General features: G+C 46.8%; 1 protein-coding gene across 1 annotated transcript in view; it reads left to right on the forward strand.

Moving 5' to 3' along the window:
* Positions 1-7,229: 7,229 nt before the first annotated feature.
* LOC144143342 (juvenile hormone acid O-methyltransferase-like) overlaps positions 7,230-21,992 on the forward strand; it is a 31,761-nt gene continuing 16,998 nt past the window's right edge. Inside the window, exon 1 of the mRNA XM_077675109.1 lies at positions 7,230-7,312. Coding sequence (XP_077531235.1) covers positions 7,230-7,312 — 83 coding nt within the window. The remainder of the gene's footprint in view (positions 7,313-21,992) is intronic.

Raw genomic sequence — 21,992 nt, forward strand, 5'->3', positions numbered from 1 at the left:
TTTTATTCAAAAGAAGGGAGATACCAAGCACCTCAAGTATTAGAGACCTATCACCCTATGCTCTATTGTGAACAAGCTTTTTATCAAAGTTAAAGTTAGCCGCATTGGTGACAGCCTAGATTTCCAACAGGCCCGACAGCAGGCTGGAATTAGGAAAGTGTACTCGACCATGAGTCATACCCATGTTGTCAATAAAGTAATACAAAAACACGCAGAATACTATAAACCCCTTTACATGGCATTTATAGACTACGAAAAAGCGTTTTAGTACGATTCCTTAGTCACTGAAGCCGTGCTAGAAGCACTGAAACAATTGAGAATAGAGGCTATTTCTACATTAGATTTCAAGAAGATAACGAATACACGGGCAGGATAATCCCCCTCAGGAAAAGCCATCAATTTCATATCCAAAAGGGGGTTTTACTTAGAGATACGATCTCGCCAGAACTGTTCGCAGCCTCTCTAAGGGGGTGTTTGGAACGATTGACTGGAAAAACGAAGAATTAACGAGAGAGAGAGAAGAAACATTTAATAGAGTAAACGGTGGTGGTTGAGCCGTCACTCGGTGGGGTGGGTTCGCCTCAGTCCAGGTACCCTTGGGCCTTGCCTGCAGCCCTGGCAGAGGTGACCAGAAAGATCTGGTCAGCATGACGGGAGCTGGTCAGCAGGCCCTCCCACTGCTCTGGGGAATGTATGGAATGGGAGTAAGCGATGGGGTGTTTTGACAGGCCCACACCCTGTGGCAGGTAGTATTAGGAGAGGGGCGGAATCGCCAGGTGAGGGTGTATTTGGTACGGGAGATAGCGTGGAGGATGGGTGTGCTGTAATAGGTGTTTGCAATCGACGCCAGATGACTGCTTTCTCCTTGGTTAGTTGAGGGTGAGGTTAAAGCAAAGTGAGGCGAAGATTGCGATAATGGTGCAGGATGTCGTGGTAGCGTGATCTAACCGCGGGAGGTGCACAAGGCTGGACCGTGGGTTGTGTTTCTGAGGGAAATGACCGGTGTGGAAGGGCGCGGGTAGCGGCGTGAGGCATCTCATTTCCCTCGAGTGACCAGTGGCCGCGGGTCCAGACGATGTACAGCTCGGGGAGGGGATTGATCGATGCGAGTGATTGATTGATTGTGGGGTTTAACGCGCCGACGCAACGCAGGCAATGAGGCGCGCCGTAATGGAGGGCTCCGGATTAATTTTGACCACCTGAGGATCTTTATCGTGCGCCGAAATCTCGTACACACGGGCGTTTTTGCTTTTCGCCTTCATCAGAAAAGCGGCCGCCGCGGCCGGGAATCGAACCCGCGACCTCGTGCTCAGCAGCGCAAACGATGCGAGTGTGCGTAATGCGGGAAGTGAGATGCGTCCACGTTGAAGGTTACGGCAGGCTTGCTGGGAATTTGTTAATATTGTAAGTTATTCGGAGCCTGTTGTAGCGGTGATGGCTATGGTAATTTCTTCGGCAGTGGTGGTTGATGTCAAGAGAGTTGTGAGGGAGGTGAGAAGTGTGCCTCTCAGTTTGCAACCGCCAGAGCACGAGCCTGGCGTGTGGGTTAGAGGGCGGCGTCGGTGTAGCGAGTATCGGGGTAAGATGGAATTGTGATTGAAGATGCTTAACCCGGGAGAGCCTTCTACGTTGATTGCATTTTGGGTGCATATTGTTAGAAATTTTGAATTCAGTAATGTGGGACCGGATTGAAGATGGAATGCGCTGAAGGGCTTGTGATGCAGGTAGGGTCGTGTATCCGATGGCCTGGAGGACGTGTCGGCCGGTAGTTGTAAGAAGGAGTCTGGTGAGTTGGCTGTTGCGCTGAGCTTCCAGGAGTTCTTCGAGGGTGTTGTGTATTCCGAGTTGGTAGAAACGACAGGTAGAGGTTTGAGCGGGGAGGCCAAGTCTAATTTTGCAAGCTTTTCGAATTAGTATGTCGGTTTTCTGCCGTTCTTTGGGTTTGAGGGCGATGTATGGGGTGGAATATGTGAAGCGAATGATTGTAAACGAGGAATGGTTGAGCCATCTTAGGTTTGCGGGCGACATAGTACTGCTGAGTGACAGTGCAGAACACCTTCAAACAGTGCATGAAAAACTACAATGAGAAAGCACAACCGTGTGGCTAAAATAAATATAAATAAATATTGTCACGGTGCAACAATTGATGAAGGCCAGTAGGAGAGAGAAAAGAGGGTGTATTTTGGGATACTTGTGCCTGATGCCTGGTAGCGGTCACACCAAGAACACGCGCTCACGAAGGGGCACGTTCTCGTCTTCTTCGCGGCTTAGGCGGTGATGATCATGCTTGTGATTTCCATGATGAGGATCAGGATGATGGAGACACGCCAGAACGGCGCACATCGGCTCCGGACGATTGGCGTCTGAGCTCTGTTGCTGGCTACACACGTAACACTATCCCCCTCCCGGAGTAGCATCGTCCCGATGCTGAAGATCACTGCCAACAAGGTCCGAAGCCAGAATGGTCGTGAAGTCGGCCTAGCGAGAAACATACGGTTTCAAACGCACTACGTGGACCGTCTCTGGTCGAGATCGACGACGACCGGCAACACCAGAATTCTCGGGTACCACCTCGTAAGTTACTTCGCTAAGTTGACGAAGCACCTTGTACGGCCCGAAATAATTGCGCAGAAGCTTCGTCGATAACCCCGATGTCGAACGGGTATCCAAACCCAAACAAGGTCACCCGGTGCAAATGCCGCGTGACGGCGGCGAAGGTCGTAGCGGGAGGCGTCCAGGTGCTGGTGCTCGGTGATGCGGAGGCGGGCAAGCTGCCGGGCTTCTTCAGCGCGTTGTACGAATTGCTGGGAGAAGATGTCATATTCGTCGGTGATGTCGTGAAGCAGCATGGCGTCGAGCATTGTTGTAGCTTCTCTGCAATAGAGGAGGGTGAACGGTGTCATTCCAGTCGTTTCTGCTGGGCCGTATTGTACGCAAAGGTGATGTAGGGCAGGACTGCATCCCAGGTCCGGTGTTCAACATCGGCGTACATGCTGAGCATGTCGGCGATGGTTTTGTTCAGCCATTACGTCCAACCGTTCGTCTGAGGGTGGTACGCACTGGCTTTTCGTTGAGACGTGCCGCTGAGCGTGAGTACTTCGTGCAGAAGTTTCGCGGTAAATGCGGTTCCACGGTCCGTAATGACAACTTTGGGAGCCCCATGTCGGAGAACTATCCTTGTGAGGAAAAACTGTGCCACTTCAAGCGCGGTGGCCTTTGGAAGAGCTTTTGTTTCTGCGTACTTGGTCAAGTAGTCAGTGGCAGCTGCTATCCACCTGTTTCCCGCTGTAGAGGTGGGAAAGGGGCCCAGAAGGTCCATTCCCACTTGTTGGAACAGCAGTTCGGGAATTTGAATGGGTTGGAGAAATCCGGCTGGTCTGGCGGGCTACGCCTTGCGTCTCTGGCAGTCACGACAAGTTCGGACGTACTGCCTCACGCTCGCCGAGAGCTTGGGCCAGTAATACGCCTTCTTGGTTCTTGCAAGCGTGCGTGCGTAACCAAGGTGGCCAGCGGAGGGCTCTTCATGACAAGCCTGCAAGATGTCGTTTCGTAAGGGTGACGGAACGACGAGGAGGTGACGCCGGCCATTCGGGGCGAAGTTTCGTTTGTAAAACACGCCGCTGCAAAGGCAGAATGTTGGCAGACCTCTAATAAAAGACTTAGGCGGCCTGTTGGCGTTGCCTTGCAAGTAGGCCATCACTGGTAGCAGTTCTTGGTCTTCCTGCTGCTGTTCTGAAATGGTGGCCGCACTGAGGACTCCAATCAATGGTCCATGGTCGACGTAATCGTCATCAGCGGGCGCGTTACCGACCGGCGCTCTCGAGAGGCAGTCGGCATCCGAATGTCGCTTACCAGAATTGTAGACGACGGTCATATCAAACTCTTGGAGTTTGAGGCTCCAGCGTGCCAAGCGGCCAGACGGGTTTTTCAGGTTTGTAAGCCAGCACAGCGAGTGATGGTTGCTTACAACTTTGAACGCACGGCCATACAGGTACGGTCGAAATTTTAGGACGGCCCACACAACCGCTAAGCACTCCTTTTCGGTGGCCGAGTAATTTCTTTCGGCCCGTGACAGCGTTCGGCTTGCGTAGGCAATGGCTCGTTCGGCACCATATTGCCATTGGACGAGGACAGCGCCTAGCCCCACATTGCTGGCATCCGTGTGCACCATAGTGGCGGCCTCGTCGTCGAAGTGGCCTAAAACAGGTGGGGTCTGCAGGCAACGCCGTAGCTGCTCGAAAGCTTCTTGCTGTTCATTGGACCAGACAAAAGTGACGTCATTGCGAGTAAGGCGCGTGAGAGGGGCTGCAATGTGGGCGAAATTGGCAATGAATCGGCGATAGTATGAGCAGAGGCCCATTAAACGCCGGACGGACTTTTTGTCAGTAGGTGTTTTTAAACAAGAAACAGCTAAAGTTTGTCAGGGTCGGCGCGAATTCCAGCGCTGCTAACGACGTGGCCGAGAAAAAGCAGCTCCTCATAGCCGAAATAACACTTTTCTGGCTTGAGTGTGAGCGAAGCGGTTCGTATGGCCTGGAGGACGGATGACAGTCGCTCTAGGTGCTCCTCGAATGTATTTGAGAATACGACGACGTCATCTAGGTACACAAGGCACGTTTGCCACTTCAGGCCAGATAGAACAGTGTCCATCATACGCTGAAAAGTTGAGGGGGCGGAGCACAAGCCAAAAGGAAGAACCTTAAACTCGTACAGCCCATCGGGAGTTAAGAAGGCGGTCTTCTCACGATCACGCTCGTCGACTTCTATCTGCCAATAACCGCTCTTCAAATCCATGGACAAAAAGTAATGAGCGTGCCGCAGGCGGTCAAGGGAGTCATCTATCCGAGGCAACGAATATACGTCCTTTTTCGTCACCTGATTGAGTTTGCGATAGTCGACGCAGAATCGCAAGGTGCCATCTTTTTTTTTTCACTAGAACGACTGGCGACGCCCAGGGGCTTTTCGAAGGCTGAATGACGTCATCAGCGAGCATTTCTTGCACCTGCCGCCGTATCGCGTCGCGCTCCTTGGGTGACACGCGGTAAGGATGTTGGTAAACGGGGCGCTCAGATTCGTCCGTGATGATGCGGTGTTTTGTGAGCGGAGTTTGTCGGACGCGTAACGTTGACGAGAAGCAGTCGGTGAAGCTGTGCAACAGTTCTAAGAGCTTTTCTCGCTTTGTTTTCGGTAAGCGCGGGGTAACGTCAAGTGAAAGCTTGCTCGTCGCCTTGGGAGTCGGGTCGGTCTGAAGCACAAAGCAATCAGTCGTGTCGGGGACGTCCTCAAATACTGCCACGGTAGTTCCTTCGGCGATTTCCCGACGCTCGTTCGAGAAATTCGTGAGCAGAACCTCTGTAACACCGCGCGTAATGGTGACCAATCCCCGAGCGATAGCGATTCTATGCTGAAGTAGAAACGGGCCGATAGGTTCCGCGATTCCATCGCCACTGGAGAGGTCGTCACGCTTAACGCGAACAAGCACGCATGACCGTGGGGTACGCTAGTGTCGCCGATGGTGCGCAGTTGTATGCGTTGCTCATGACCTTCCGGGGTAGTCTCCTTCCTCGAAAAACTGACGAACTGTACGCGAATGTTTATCACAGCATCGTGCTCCTGAAGGAAGTCCATCCCCAGGATCACGTCCTTACAGCACTGAGGAAGGATTACGAAGGTCGCGACGTAATCACAGTCCCCTATTCTAACTCTGGCGGTGCATGTACCCACGGGTGTCATCAAGTGGCCGCCGGCCGTTCGAATTTGGGGTCCGTCCCATGGCGTTTTCACTTTTCTTAGTCGGTCCACGAGCTGCTGGCTCACTATTGAATAGCTTGCTCCAGTGTCCACAAGTGCCGTTACCTCGTGTCCGTCGATGGCGACTGAAAGATCGGCACTCGTGATAGCGTCGACGTCCTTGCGTCCTTGTTTGGCGCCGTAACATCGTCAGCCGTCGATGGTACTGGGAGGTCTTCAGTGCTTCCGCCGCTAGCATCCTTGCCTGCCAAGGTTGCTCCCTTTAGTTTCCCCACCGCGGACTTGGAGACCGCCTCGTCGGGGAGCCTCTGTAATCGCGACGGGTGGGCGAAGAATAGCGGGCTGGCGACGGCGAACGTGACGGACGACTCTCCTCGGAAGACTGACGCGTGGCGAGGTACTCAGAAATGGCGACGGGCCGTTCGCCAAAACGAGGACGGCGTGCGGTCGGGGGGAATCCTGGTAGCCCGATCTCGCGGTAGGGGCAACGTCGATAAACATGCCCTGGCTCGCCAAAGTGGTAGCAGAATGGCTGGTGGTCCTCGGTGCGCCACACGTCGGTCTTGCGTATTTGCGGACGAGGCGGGAATTCCCTTTGTGGCCAAGAGCCAGGAGGATGCGGTCGGGAGTACGTCGGGGGTGGCATAGTCGCCGCGGTCGGCGCTGTGGGCATGTGACAGCGGAGAGCAGTCGCGTAATTCATTTGGGGCATAAGCTGCGTTCGGGGCTCAGGAGAGGAAATTGCTTGACAAAGGGGCTCAGGAGCAGAAATTGCTTGGTTAATTTCTATCCGCACGACATCCGCAACCGAGATGACAGCTGGCTGCGATGGCGCTATTCCGATTCCGCACTTTGCCAACTCCTCGCGAACAACCGAGCGGACAAGTTCGCGCAGGTTGTTGTCGCCCAAAGAGGTGGAGAGTGATGCCGCGGGCGGGCTCGGAGTTTTGATCGACGTTCGGGAATACTGGCGGCACCGCTCCTGCACAGCTCGCTCAATGGCAGTTGCCTCCTTAATAAATTCTTGCACAGTACGCGGGGGGTTGCGCACAAGCCCTGCGAAGAGCTGTTCTTTGACGCCGTGCATCAGATACCGAAGCTTTTTGGGCTCGGACAAATCGGGATCCGCGCGCCGGAACAGACGGACCATGTCCTCGACAAACATCACGACGTTTTCATTTGGCTTTTGTATCCGTATTTCTAGAAGGCTTTGCGCACGGTCTCGACGGTCGCTGCTGGCGAAGCTGTCACGCACTTCCCGACGGAAGTCGTCCCATGTCTCTAACCTTCGTTCGCGATTTTCAAACCATATCCGCCCCCCATCTTCTAGCGAGTAGTACACATTCTCAAGCTTTTGTGCAGGTGTCCACTGGCGACGCACTCGAATTGGTCAAGCCAGTCATCTACGTCCTGAGAATCGGTTCCGTAAAAGCTGCTGGGAGTACGGGGCTGCTGAAGCATCAGCTGAGGCGGCAGCGATGCTTGAGCCTCGGTTTCTGAACCTCTGGTTCAGAAACCTGGTGCCTTGGTGCGGTGTCAAGCCGGAGGCCGTGTTCTGGAGGTAGGCCTAGCTTGCGGCGGCTGCAGCGAAGTACGGGCGTGCAGACGCTGGGAGGTCGCTCAGGGCTTTCAGAGGGCGACCTGGGCATCAGACGCTCCGGTACCCCGCACCTCTACCAGTGTCACGGTGCAACAATTGATGAAGGGCAGTAGGAGAGAGAAAAGAGGGTGTATTTTGGGAAACTTGTACCTGATGCCTGGTAGCGGTCACACCAAGAACACGCGCTCACGAAGGGGCACGTTCTCGTCTTCTTCGCGGCTTAGGCGGTGATGATCATGCTTGTGATTTCCATGATGAGGATGAGGATGATGGAGACACGCCAGAACGGCGCACACCGGCTCCGGACGACTGGCGTCTGCGCTCTGTTGCTGGTTACACACGTAACAATATAAAGTATTCACGAATGAACATGCCAAAACAACCCCTTCAGCTTAGGAAACGAAACGCTAGGAGAAGCAAATAATTAAAACTACCTCGGACAGATTTCTAGTGTTGACTCCAGCCATTAAAGAGATATCCGGCGAAGAATAGGTATCGGTTAGGAAGCGTTTGGCAACCACTCCGCAATAATAAAAAGTAAGCTAGCTCTTTCACTCAAAAGAAAAATCTACAACCAGTGCACACTGCCAGCTATGACTAATGCTGCGGAACATTGGCGGCACACAAAACAAGTAGACAGCAAACTCAAGTCGGCTCGATGGGCCATGGAACAAATAATGTAAGGAGTAAAACACGACACAAGCTTAGTGTATCAAAAACAATCTAGAATAGAAAAAATAAAGAAAAAGAAATGTACTTGGGCTGGCCATCTAGTTAGACGAACCGTCGACCGGTGCACCATTAGGGTAATAAAGTGGATACCAAGAGAAAGGTCTAGAAGAAGCGAAACCCATTATTCCAAAGGAGAAGCGAACTAAGGAAATTCGGGGGTAAACGGTGGAGGCGAGCAGCGCAGGATAAGAGCCGTTGGAGGTCAATAGGAGTGGCATTCGTCCTGCAGTACACCTGAGTAGGCTGATGATGAGGTTTTCAGCTCTACCCGAGTATGGTCGATCTTTCTCGGGTATGTACGGCATCTTAGAATCGAAAAATTATAATACGCTTTGGAAAATTGACTGCTTACCACTGCTTAAACGGAACTACAAGGAAAAAAATGCAGAGTAGCGGAGGATGAGGTCTTAGGCAGTGAACAGACAGCATGTATATGCATCGCTTCTGCCGAATAAAAACGCTTCAACACCTTGGCATGATCTTTTAAATGCAGAGCATTTCTTTAACTCACGATGTCACCCGGCGTTTTCGGCGTGCCTCGGCGTCCGCAACAGCCGTTCCAGGTGTGCCCTCTCCCCCACTCCTCCTCGCCTGCTCTCCGCTGCTCCTCGCGTGTTCTCTGCGTGCTCGGATCGCGTTCAGCAACAGGTGGGGCGCGCATGCGTCGTAGTTTGGTGCGGGAGCAGCAACAATTGTGGCGTGATCGTGACGTAGTCGTGACGTGGTCGTGGCGCGGTCGGGCCGTGATGGGGCGGTTCTCGGCGTTCGGTCTCGCTGTCAATTTCTTTCGAACCATATAAAATCGGGTAAATGCGGGGCTCCAATCCAGTCATCGCCTGCGCTCTCTTCAGATGCTTTCGTCGGAGTCAGCGTTGTACGGGATGCAAAACAACAACCCTACCACCACCATTACAACACCCATCGCCACCGCCACGTGTGTAACGCCGCTAATGCTCGGCATTTACTCGTGCCCCTCCCGCGGGGGCATGTCGGGGTCTTTTTTTTGTGTTCATTGTATTTAAGTTTTCTTTTGTATATAAGTTTTTCTATTTATTTTCATATAGACATATCTTGTAGTAGTAATATTATTGGCACAAGACGAAGACCAACACAAAAGTGGTGTTTGCGTCGTGCGTGGCTTTGCTGGGTATGTAAAGACGGACATGGTGTAAATATATCCTTTGGGTGGAACAGTTTTGTATCATTGTTCCTTGCTAGGATATAACAACTTGGTGGAGCTTGCGGTCGTCCTTTCTTTGCCGCCACGGCGGCAGCATCCAGTCTAGGCTCTTGACGCATGTTCTAGACTGTTTGTACATCGCATTGCTTGCCCCAGCCCCGAAGCTCCATGAACCCTGTCATTTCCCGAGTCCTGGTTCCTAGGCACTGACCTGCCGCGACCACCCGAGCAGCATCATCGTCAGCTCGGCCCAATGACCCGAGCTACTGATGATGCTGCACCACGCGCAAAATACGCCGGCCCCCCACAAAATGCCTTCGACGTTTTCCAGCTGCAAAGACGGGCTTCGTTGTTCGTAGGGCATGGTTCATCCAGCTTATCTTTTCATCCCTGGTCAATGAAAAGATAAAAGATAAAAGAGAAAACTTTTTGCTTCACTTGTTTCTTTATATCAATTGTCATTCGACGGACTCGCGAATGCCCTGCACCATCAACAAGGATGATCACCTTGGACAGGGAGCAACTATACGAAAAGAAGACAGACAACGGTGTCTGTGGTGCATGGCTTTGCTGGGTGCCGTGATTGTCGACATCATATACCGCTGAACTTTTCTATACCCAATTATCAGGGCAGTTTATTACCTCGTTATATCCGATATTGTTGTGAGAGTATAGGTAAAACTTGGTTGTAAGAAATCGGCAATCTTACTCGAGCAAAAATCCCAGAAAGAAAATATCCGGACGGTCCGAGATTTGCTCAAATAATTCAGAAGAAAAAAAATATGGTGGCATCATCCTTCATTGTTGATTTTGCTTTTTCTGCTAGATTTCAAGTTTTGAGCTACGCGTGAAGCAAATATTTTTTTTGTTGGAGCTGATATCGCGTGCAGCTATCGTAGTTTTTGATCTTGTAGGAAAAATAAAAAGTGTAACTGAAACAGAAATGACCAACCAAAGTTTGCATTCCTCTCGCTACAGGCTTTGATGGTCTATATCAACGTTCAACAGTAAATTCAACTGTAATAACAAGGTTGAACTACAAATTTATTGCTGCACATCAAAGTTTTTATACTATTGTTTTTCTTATCACCCTGCAACAATACCCATGCATTGCGCGTACGCTTAGCCTGCTTCGGGAATAACGTAGAGGAAAATAAAAGTTATTTTTAACGAAGAAAGAGCCATTTAATGTTTTATATTGGCTTTATATTGGCTTTATGTTTTATATTACTGTAAAACAAATTTCGATTTTGTTATAAAGATATTTTTCAGCTTATAACTTGTGAGGTCGCTTACCGAAAGTAAAATCTTCCAGGTAGCTGTCCACACGCCGAACCAGGCGTAACACTCACACCCTTCGTTTTGAGTAATTTTTCAGCGTAACATATATCTGGCTGTTTTCCTTGCCTCTGGAGGAAAAGAAAATAGTAAAAAAAATTTCCCAGACATTCACATAATGCAACACACAATAAAAGAATACCTTTTTGTGGTCTTTTATAAGAAGTAGCGTGCATGGATCGGCCGTTTCAGGCCAAGTTTAAAATCCGTTTGGGAAATGTCTGGTGATACATACACTGTCCTTACACAAGCAAATTGACAAATATGCGAGAAGTTCGGCAAATATAGTATACTTGCCTCAAATTGTGTATACTGCGCAACCTAATACAGTAGAGAGCGATGGAAGTTTTCTGAAGCCCACATTTTCGTTACACTCTACATTGCTTTCTTATTTAGGCCTGCTTGCAAAAAAACCGTTGTCATCGTACATTGTCTAAACTGAAATTTTAAATATCTACTCATATCGGGTGTAAGCGCCAAACCCCTAAAAACGGCGCTTCTTCTGCAGTATTCATGTCTTGTTTGAAAGTTCGATCGCTGTCGAAGATTTATTTTAACTTTCCTGGTTTTTGGAAATAGTTTTTACCCCTATTATCAGGCCAAGAAGTACCTGATCTAGAATGGGTCCTTCTGCCTTCGCTGCGTGTCATAAGCACGCATATTTTGTTTATTATTACAGTACGTGTGTCGCTTTGGATTGAAAGAATTTGAAAAGCGAAGCTATTTATCAAATCGTACTTTTTCGTGTGCGCAGTTAAAAATACCAAGAAATTGCCGAGCGCGCCCACGTGAGCGCGCGCCCGCCATCTCGGCCTCTAGGCGAGCGCCCGGCAGTTAACAAAACTGAAAAAAAAACGCCAAGCCCTCGTGTGTGCTTTCCTCGAAATGACCGCCCAGCGACTGCTGTGCACATTTGCCAAGCCAAGCATACCCACTAATAGAGACTGCCCAAGATTGGCCAAAAACCTCCAGCGTTCGCCGTAGTCGTGGCAAAACTTGCTCGGAAGGTTAAGGTTAACGTTAACCCTAACGTTAACGTAGCGTTAACGTGATCGTGGACACACTTGCTTGGAATGAGAAAGACACGTCATAGCGTACGACCCTCCAAGGTGATGTTCAATAATTACCATTTCCAATTAATAAACGAAGCTCACACTTGTAGCAACAGTGACGGAGTAAAGGTCATTGCGGCCATCGAATAAATCGTAAATCGGCGGCAATCGGGGACTTCAACCTTCGTGCTGGTCGTGAAGGTTGCGTACAGCTTCGCTAACTTCAAGCCTTACACGTCTGTGTGAGCTTCATGCATATTTTCAAGTTGATTGCGTTTTCCTTCGACCTCTGTCTGGGCCCACTCACACCCCTAGTGCTATCCCCCTCAATTGCACGTCAGCAAACCTTCAGTCAGTCCAAGCAGGTTTATCAGTTGCATTGGTATTCCGTCTGGGCCAACTCCTGTCTGGGGGGAACTCTTTTGCGCTGCTTTTTTCTAATCAAGGTTGCTCAAACTTATAGCCCTTTTCGCTGTCTTCAGTGGCGCTGATGTTATCGGTTCAGGCTTCTCTACCACTATTGCCTCAAACTTCTCACTAATCACTCGATGAATATGCGCCAACGCGTGCTGTCCTTTTAAATGTTTCCCCTCCTCATCAATTACGAATTTCTGATACATATCGTTTTTTGAGATCAGTTTTTTACATGGATTCACAACTTCTTGGGTGCGCTTTTGTCCTTCTTCCGTATTTCTGCCATCTATTGTTGACTTTTCTGCTTCATCTTTACTTGCACCAATTTTTGCACTTGTAGTTTTTTCTCCCGGATGATATCCCGTTTCTCCTTTACTACCTGCGGTTATATACCAGTTCTTTTTCCTTCTCTATGTTCCCTCGACGCCTTTCTTCACTGGTAAATGGCTTCTTTTATTTCCTTTTTATACCTTCCCTTCCATTTCTATCGGTTCTGTTGCTTTGCTTCATTCATCTTACCCTTTATGAACGCAATCATTTCGCTGTAATCTCAATTTTTGTCTGGGTCTTTTTTATTTCACCTCTTTTTAAATTTGTCTGGATTGCGCCTCCAAAGTGCAAGGTAAGCCGCTTGTCGTCACTTCCTAAGCTGTCTGTTCTATTTTCATCTCTCCGTTCTACCATTTTCAAACACTCCGACTATCCCACCCGCCCTCCCTGACTACCCAACCACCCTCAGAGACCAGCACTGATGCAGACCGCAAGAGTGCGCTCGTACAGGTCTCAAAAAAAGCACTTCTCTCTCTCTCCTTCTCTCTCTCTCTCATATTTTGCGGGGTACGAGACCCAGTTCGTATATCTTTAGGTATTGCCCGCGAACCACCCTTGATATCATCAGCGTGCTTACGTGACTTTTTAGGAAAAAATTCAGGGTACAAAAACAGCCCTTTGAAGAAACACCTATAAAAACGGTCACAGTGCAGTTAACGTTCCACAGTAGAAAAATACAATATACGAAAAGGAACATATTAATATTGCCAAAACACTCTCTGTAGGATGTCAGCAGATGTGGCATAAAGGGAGCCTAAAGAGGCAAGCACTGACGCTAAAGAGACAAGCACTAATTACGTACTCATGAGTAGGTTAAGTGTATGTTAGGAGATAAGTTTGACCAATAAACGGACCTAGACGTCCCACTGAAATCGGAGAGTCATCAATAGGAGACGTTGGTTTGGGGACCCCAATCACAGGAAAAAGATTCGAGACACCATAGATGCCCTGGCCTCAAAAATACTGCGGAGTCACCACTGCTTCGCTTTTTTTTCTTGTTTTCTTTCTTAGGTTTGTGAGGTGTGTTCATAAATTTATTTTATTTTTAAAACTATGAAATAGCATTTTCCCAAAAAATACGCCGTAATTTATCCACATGTCTCTTTTTAACAATACTTCGCAGAAGCGGGCATCAATTTTTCGGGATTCTTCTTGGTGCGAATTCGAAAAACAAACAAAACTGTCATGAATACTTCAAAACCTAAATGTTCAATTATATATCTTCACCCAAGCTTAAGAAAAACTCAAAGGCAGTCAAGAAGATACATTAGACTACAGATGAAATGGCCGAATTTATAGGATACTATATAAAGAGTTTGAAAACGACTATATTTAAAACATATTTGTATACGAGCCAGAAAACGTTTTTTTCTAAACTGATGGGTAGCAGAATTGTGTCCCCCTTGAATTTCGATTTTTTTTCTCGCGCTCGACATAGTTCTGGCGGCGGAATAACAGCTGACACGGAGCAAGTGTTGTTGAGTCTTTTTATCGTGCTGGAGTTCCCCGCATCATATTTTCCGTGACATACATTGCGATCAAGCTTGTCAAGTGTAGCGGAACCGATAGCTTCACCTAAATATGTGCGCTGAAAAAGAGCACACTGGTATGTGACCAGACGCGGACCAACAACACACCTGAGTACTTGGCTGTCGCTCAATCATACTAACCAGCTTCTCTATAGAGACTTGCAGACTACAAGAATGCTGCTGAAAAATTTTTGCGACTTTGCCAGCAGGCTGCAAAGTTTTTGTCAATGAAGTGCCTGCGGAGATTTAGTATTATAACTCTGCTAAAGTGGACAAACTAGTGGAACAAACTAGTTATAGCGAGCCATTGCAGGAAACATTTCTTTCTTTTTTATGCACTGTTTACTACTATCTTCAATGACGCATGTCATTGATTGTTACGTCGGCTTCATATATTACAATGATTCTGAGTGAAAGTAGTGTCTATCAAAAATGTTTGTTTACGGTTGCTTTGTGGAAGTAAAGGCATTCAAGAGAAGGACAGAAGCCATCGCGTTAAGAGCTCGTGGTGTCACTGCAGTGAATTTTTGCTTAGTTACGCTACATTTATAGTCATTAGGTTCTTCGCCATGTGTAACATTTGTCAGAAATGCGCCTTTTTACTTGTGCGGCGCCATGCATTGTTTGTGTTTTATATTCCTATACTTTTTACAAAAATTTTAAATGTGCCACAATATTTTTAGGGCTATTGTCAAAGCTAGCTTTGGCTGAGAAAGATATAAAACCGGGTTCAAAATACCGCAAGAAACAAATGATTTGGTCGTCACGTAGTAATAGAACGACATTAACAACACTTTTGAAAAAGTTCAAGTTTTAAATAAATCACAGAGCACATTATTCATCGTGCAAGCACACAACTATCTAGGCAGGTTTTTTCAGACTACGCCATTTTCAACGTGCGTTTGCTAACTGAAGCACTTCTCTATGGCTGCTAACTGTTACTCAGAGAACGCTGAAGTAAGGTCAACACAAAACAGCTAGATATAAGATGTTACTTAAGAAAAAGTTCTGCAATGCACTCCGATCTTGTCAGAAAAGAGTGAAGTTCTAACGATAGCCCGGCGATTTATGTGTGAAGCGTGGTCTCCCTGTCTAGAAGTGAGGTGCCATAATAATTTGCTACTGACACCCTGACGCTGCTACGACCTAACCACCGTCATCAGGTGAGCTGTGATTGCCGTAGCAATGCTGATTGGGCACTCCTCCGCACTAAACCCATATAATTTTTATACCCTTCTTCTAACCCCTCCCTATGCTATTTTGGTCTGATTCTGAAGTCATTGCTCTGGACAAATTTTCTGCGTACAAACCACCGATAGATTTTTTATTTGCTTTGCCATATAAACGTACCCATTAAAGAACGTTTCTTTCCTGACCACGATAGATAAGATGGTGCGAATGTAGACTGGGCCCGGGGTGATCGCCCAAGTCCAGAATTTCTTTACAAAATTTATTAGTGTTGTGGGTACCGGCCTAGCCGATACTAATAGCAACAGTAGGTGGTCAGCCTTTGAGCAGGCATGCCTGATAAAATCTTGAGTGGCAGGCAACAAAGTGAAATACATTGCCCTAACTAGCACTACCAATATGCATTCGGCAAATGAGTGGCTTGGGCAGCCGACGAAGAATAAATAATATTTACCTGCTTGGAAACACGCACTATGTGGTGTGCTAAGCGCACATTTTAACGCTGGGAGCGTGATTAAAAAATCGGAACGTTTGACTTACAGTTGTGAATCGATGTGTACGGCTATTCGCCCTGCTTTGAATTAGCCAAGCAGGGTCGAATGCTTGACGAAAAACAGCACCTAGTAAGAAAGCCTAAACGATTCCGTTCTCTTGCGAAAACGCTATAAATGAATGTATTGCCTCTTTTCATACCCCTTCTCTGCAGAGCAGAAGGTCTCTGACCTAATTTTGGCACATCCTGTCCACACTTTCCTCTTTCGAAACAGTCTCTCTCTCTATTCCCCCCCCTCTCCAGCTGCAGTGAGTTTGATCTCGGTTGAAGCCTGGGCAAAAATCTAAGGCAAAAAGCGCTTTCACAAAAAAACGTGCTGATAGATGTTACGCTAAATTGGTGTATTGCACTTTCTGTGGGTGCGGTGTCGTATGTGATGTTGTACTGTTGCATACAGTTGAGCAACACCCGCACTCGCTTTCTAAAGGTAATTTTTTTGAACCAGTTTTCAATTGCTTCGTAACAGAAAGAGTGGTTACAGAACATATCCTGATTGAACCTATAGTTCCCATCGCACGCACTCACCAGACAAGGCTTTGATAATTAACTTGTGTATTTGTTGGTCTTGCTTGCCACACACACGAAGCCGCTTCAAGAGTGGCTCCTGTGAGAGTAAACGGTAGCACTAATTGAAAAAGGTTCCGTCAAATAGCACCCCCTTCACCGAAAACATATTCTGTTTTCGGGCAAGAACAACTGCGTTCTCTTGCAAAAACGGCTATGGTTGGACATCACTTGAAGAAATCTAATTCCTTGCTTTGACATTTCACACCTTGAACCTAAAAGAGAATCTCGAAAGAAGAAAACATATCTACGTAGAAGCAAAATGATTAGGCTTTGTTGTAGTAATATAAAAAAATGCTGCTAAATAAATATTCCTAGTCGAGCATGCAGAAATGTTACAAGTGTGGTTTACGTGTGTAGGTGAAATGTGAAGAGCTAAAATGCGCTTCAGAACAGAACAGTAAATTGTCGCTCCTGATTGTCTAATAGGTAGGGATATATGCGATCAGGTTGAATTAGTAGTGTTGCTACGTTCTAAGTCGTACTTTAAAGAGCGAGTGAGAACACGTTGGTTCCATCTTAATGCTCTGGTGTGCTGCTATGAATGGGCGCAGGTTTTTTTGGACTTTGTGAAAGAAACAAGCGGGAAGGAAAACTCATGCCTCAAATTAGTGTCAGCGGTTTGGAGAGAACTCTTGGGTCTGGGGAATTCGTAGCCCTTGTCGTATCCTGTGCAGTGCAGCACATTCGGTCGCGGATTACGGCTGCTGCTGGGTCCAGGAGGGAGACCACCAACACATGTCGCAAGCTGGTACCGTACCCAGTAGTCGGGTTTGGCGGCCGGAAAGGCCAGGACTGGATATACGTGAGTCATGCTTCTATTCGCACGGTGGTTAGAGCCAAGAACCGTGGGGTGATCGAGGGGGTCCGTTCTACGTAAGATGTTGTAGGGCAGTCGCAGGTCCCACTGGGAGGGAAGCTGAGCTTCCATTGTTGAGGTATAAATTAAGCTCCACCTGTGAGAGCTATTTTTTGGCACTCTTGTTTGGCCTTTGTGCGGGTCGCTATAGATAGAACTAGGCGTTGTTCATATGTTTTAGCAATGGCGAACGCTTTGGCAGGTGCTGCGGGATCAGAACCTCCAGTCGAGATTTGGTAGCACGTGCTAAGTAAACCATGACGTGCGACATTTACAGAATACGTAGCACTATTTTGATTTTATAACACTGAAATGCCCCCTCAGCACACAAGCGGCACGTAGGCATTTTGTGATATGTCCGGCGGTGACACCGAAACCCAATTCTAATCAACATACTGCAGTGTTGTGAACTTTACATCTCTTTACGTTCTCGTTTGCTCAATAAAAATGTGTTTGAAAGGTCTTTTTACTAGCGAATTTTATTTTTCACACTGATTCTAGCATACCTCCTAATGATCTATAGGGCAATATAGGTAAGATTAGAGGCATTTGTTTTAGTATTTTTTAAGTTGGCCTTACAAAAAAAACCAGGGGAGCTTGTATTCAATCTCAGGCTTAATTGGCGAAGCTGTTGTGAGTCAGCACTTCCGGACACATAGCTAGGTTTTAGTATCATTGTTTATTTGCATAGTTGCGGCTCTAGTAATCATCATCTTCAGCATTGAAGAGGTGGTCGTCTTCTTCGCGGCAAGTGGTGGATGCAAAGTTATCCGTAGCACCGTATACTTACACCAGCTGTTCGTCATCCACTCGTGATAGCGGTTGCGCGATCTGCCAATCGTCTCCTCAAGGCACACTCGCAGGCGTGTCTCCAATGATCCTTATTGGCTACTAGAGATTGGTACTTCCGTGGTGAGCTCTCCCAATCGTTTTGTCATTTAAACGTGGCCGCTCGTGAGTGTCCTTCTTAAGTACCGACCGCATGCGCATGACGACACGAGGACGAACTAAGCAGAGACGTACCCTATACCCTATAACGTGTCTTTCTCGTTCCGACGGAGGGCTGCAGCGATTACGGCGAACGCTGGAGTTTTTTTAGGCCAATCTGGCCCTCTCTGTTTGGATATGGGCTAGGAGAATTCGTAACGGGGGAAGTAGCGTTTTTTGCAAATATTGGCCAATGTGGCTGAGTGGGTATGGGTTCCGAGGGAATTTCGAAACGCGCGACATATGGCCAGTAACAACAGATTCGTTATTTGAAAAGCGCAATGCTCTCAAGCTTCAAAGTACAAATTTTCTGCCACGTGGCTGTATCTCTAATGATGCCACCATAGCCATATGTCGGTGCACTTCAGCAGGAAAAGGGCGGAAGAAGCAGGAGAGAGGATATTGGGGCCAACGCCAAATAAAGCACTAAATTACAACGCACACTTTTATTACCTCGGGAAGTTTTATTACCGTTAAAATCTCTTGTCCTAGAAATAGAGGAGTTCATAGTAGGGTAGAAAATAGATAACCTGTGAACCCCTTGTCGGTACAATGGCCTGACATCCTGTTTTTTTCACTTGCCGACGCTTTAAACCAGAGCGTTGTGAAATTAGGGCAGCTTCATTTCCAACCTCCTACCCCACCTAAGTCGGTCACTTCAGCTCGAATCGCAAGAATACATCCGCTGCGTTTGGAGAGATTCGTGCTTAACGAAGGCTCCAAATATATGTTTGATAACTTAAATCTGACTTCCCAAAGTTTCCGGCGGTTCTGCTAAATCCCGAGCGTTCAAGGTAAGATGCGGTTTGACACTTGAGGGAGCTTTAACATTACGTTTTCCCAATATCCGGCACAACCTTTAGGACTGAAATAGGCGTTCGTAGGTACCTGCAAGAGTTCAGAAATGTCCTAGAAAACAAATCCTGTAAGCCCTTTTTGTGTCCTTTTTAGGTAAATTACCCCGTCTTGCAAACACATCGCAGTCCTTGATATTTTCAGGATTCGTTTATGCGCTGAGGAAAAAAAATCGGCATACTTCAGAAGAACGCGAAAAAGGTAGAATAGTATTGGCTTTTCTGATAACAAACGTAGCGAAGTGATCTTTTACAGGACGTCAAACGGTTTGTTGTGTATATAGCAAACGTTTTAGGGAATTCGGAAGACTTTTTTCAAGTATGTGCAGATCATATTATACGATCTTTTTTTGGTGCATGGATATCAGTATTCGTGGAGAATTAAACCTCGAGTTTACGATCTAGTCTCGTCGCTTTTATTTATAAGCTACACCATCATTGTGTCGATTTTTCGAATGCCATCAGTGCCTCTTTAACCCAGTGACTTTGTGGTAATAGTGCAAAGTTGTAGTGACGAACTTCAGTTTGTCTTTGCGGATCAATAGAAAAATGAAACTATATTAGCACTTGTACATTTTTGAATGAGTATACAAAGCCCGCCAAACACGGAGACGGATTCGCAGCGGCACCCTCTGGCGGGAAAAATATTTAAGATTTTTGTTCTAATACGACAGGGCAAACAGATATACAACGTTAGCTGTAACTTTACAGTTGGAAATATATTGAGATAGTTATTCTCTCGTGCGTGTTTTTCTGATGTAAAGGCGAAGAGTGCAAGTAAGTCTGTATACCGGCTAGCATCATAAGGTATCATTTAAAGCATCATTTATTGCAGCATCTAAATCATCATATATTAAATAGCAGCATTAAAGTTTGAGAAGTCCAGTACATGCCGTCGCTACGTACGCGTTTAGCGAGCGGCCACTGGAGAAAATAATACCGCAGCAAAATCTGAACGTGCGTCCGGGGGATTGTCAAGGCTTTTGAAAAAAACAATTTGGAAGTCAATAAGAAATCCAAGCGAAGATTTACGCGCACCATGTAAGTCAATCTACGAATGATGCATGTATATACTGATTAGTGCATTCTGAGAGAAAGATATACTATTGCACGCCTTCTTGTATATTATATGCGTGATTTTGGTCGTCTAGAACCGTTTCTTTTTCAGATTTTACGTATGCGGTTTGATAGAATGGAAGCCTGCTTTTACGCACACGACATGCGCTCATAGGTCCTATCAGAGCCTTTAGATTGGCAATGTGTTTGTGGAGAAATACATTACCGTTTTTGGCAGTATTTTGTAGGTCCACTAAGAAAGATTTCGTTATATCACTCACTTGGTACAGTGCGCTAACTACAGTGCAATGAAGAAACGCTGACCGCACTCACCCACGCCATAGAATTAGGTACGGGGGACAAATGTAATGGCAATAACACTAAAATGCGGGCTAGTTGGTGACAGTTTATGACTGTAGCTTGATTGCACAAAAAAGAAGGACTCAATGAATTACGCGAAGACGAGCGCAGAATAACAACTTAATTTTTGTTCATCAAACAGACCTTATATACTCTCTTTGACAACACCCGCGCATGATCAAAAGTGTATGTGTCCCGTCACACACACAAACACAAGAAAAAAACACTTTAAACTTGCATCATCTTATGTCGTCTAACAACTTAATTTCCTTAAGGTAAATACTACAGGAGGTTAAATTATGCACTTTCCCTATAATTTCCACATCTTCCAGGCTTGCACTATATCTCTTGTAGTTCTGTCTTGGTGGCGGAACTCCGTAGTCGTTAGGTTAAACAACGACTCGAAGTTTGTTGTTGTGCACTGGAAACTGTGCGCAGCCAGATGTTTGTTAGCCGACCTTTAAGGCAGGACATGTGTTCTCTGAGTCTTACATTTACGCATCCACACGTGTTACCGACGTACTGGTGCTCAGATGTGAAAGGAATCCTGTACACAACGTTTTTTCGGCATTCCAAAAATGTTTGCCTGTTACGCATAAAACACTTAGTAGCCTTGATGCTAGTCCTGTATTCGTTCAGTCTGTTCACCGTTGGGCAAACACGCCCCACTTTGTTTTTGGCAGAGAAAATGCATTTACGTTGTGCCTGGCGGCCGCGTTTTTGAAGCCATGAGGCAAACCGTGCACATTAGCGATTACCAAGATGATCTTGTTCTTCATATCGGCGCTTTTTTCCTTCTCAATACCCTCCATTTTACTGTTTTAAAAGTAGCAGTAAGGCCTCAGCAAGTAAAGAAACGTGCATTCAAATTGCTAGAAAAGAGCAAGTTCTAGAAATTGGCTTCGCTAGTGAAAACCGAAAACGGACAAGCACTCCGGGTGTTTTATTCGGCGAAAACTCAAACCCCAGGTCCCGTTAAGAGCTATCGTTTCGGAACACGAATCCTGGCAGTTTATGTAGTCGTCCTTCCTTCAAAAGATGGTCGTGACATTGAACGTGAATGACCGTTTTTTGGTGCCGAATTCGAAATAAGTTGTGCAATATGGGTCGGGTCTTAAGGAAAGGAAGTACAGGCGCTATAGTGTCGACATACAATACCTGCGCTGTTCTTTCCTGCAGGATGAATTACTACACAGTGTGAGAGCATATACTAAAGAAAAAAATGATGAAATCGCCTTTCGTATCAAATGTGGAATGTCGGTGAAAGCATTTCTAGAGGTACTTAGCCTGTATCTTGATAGCGCGTATGTGATACTCATTAACAAGTTGTACATTCAAAAAGAAGGAGTATGCAACGAATCGAATGTGGCCCCGGTGTTCACTGCAGTGTTTTTGAGTAAGGTGGACAGACTTGTGAAAGCAGAGATAAAACTAAGTGTGCTCAGAATCTTCTGTTATCTTTACGGGTATTTGGTACTAAGCAATTACGAGGAAAGAGAAACGTTCAATGTACAGGTAGTGGACGTACTCAGGTTAAGAGGGGAAGGGCAAATGTTCACCTATGTGATGCCGAAAAAAAATGCTTACAACTCCTGGATGTGCAGTTAAACTTTGAAGAACATCACATATGCGCGCAGTATTCACT

This window comes from Haemaphysalis longicornis, unplaced genomic scaffold (genome assembly GCF_048455015.1).
Source record: "Haemaphysalis longicornis isolate Haplotype H1 unplaced genomic scaffold, Haemaphysalis longicornis Haplotype H1 scaffold_6, whole genome shotgun sequence".
Classification (NCBI taxonomy): domain Eukaryota; kingdom Metazoa; phylum Arthropoda; class Arachnida; order Ixodida; family Ixodidae; genus Haemaphysalis; species Haemaphysalis longicornis.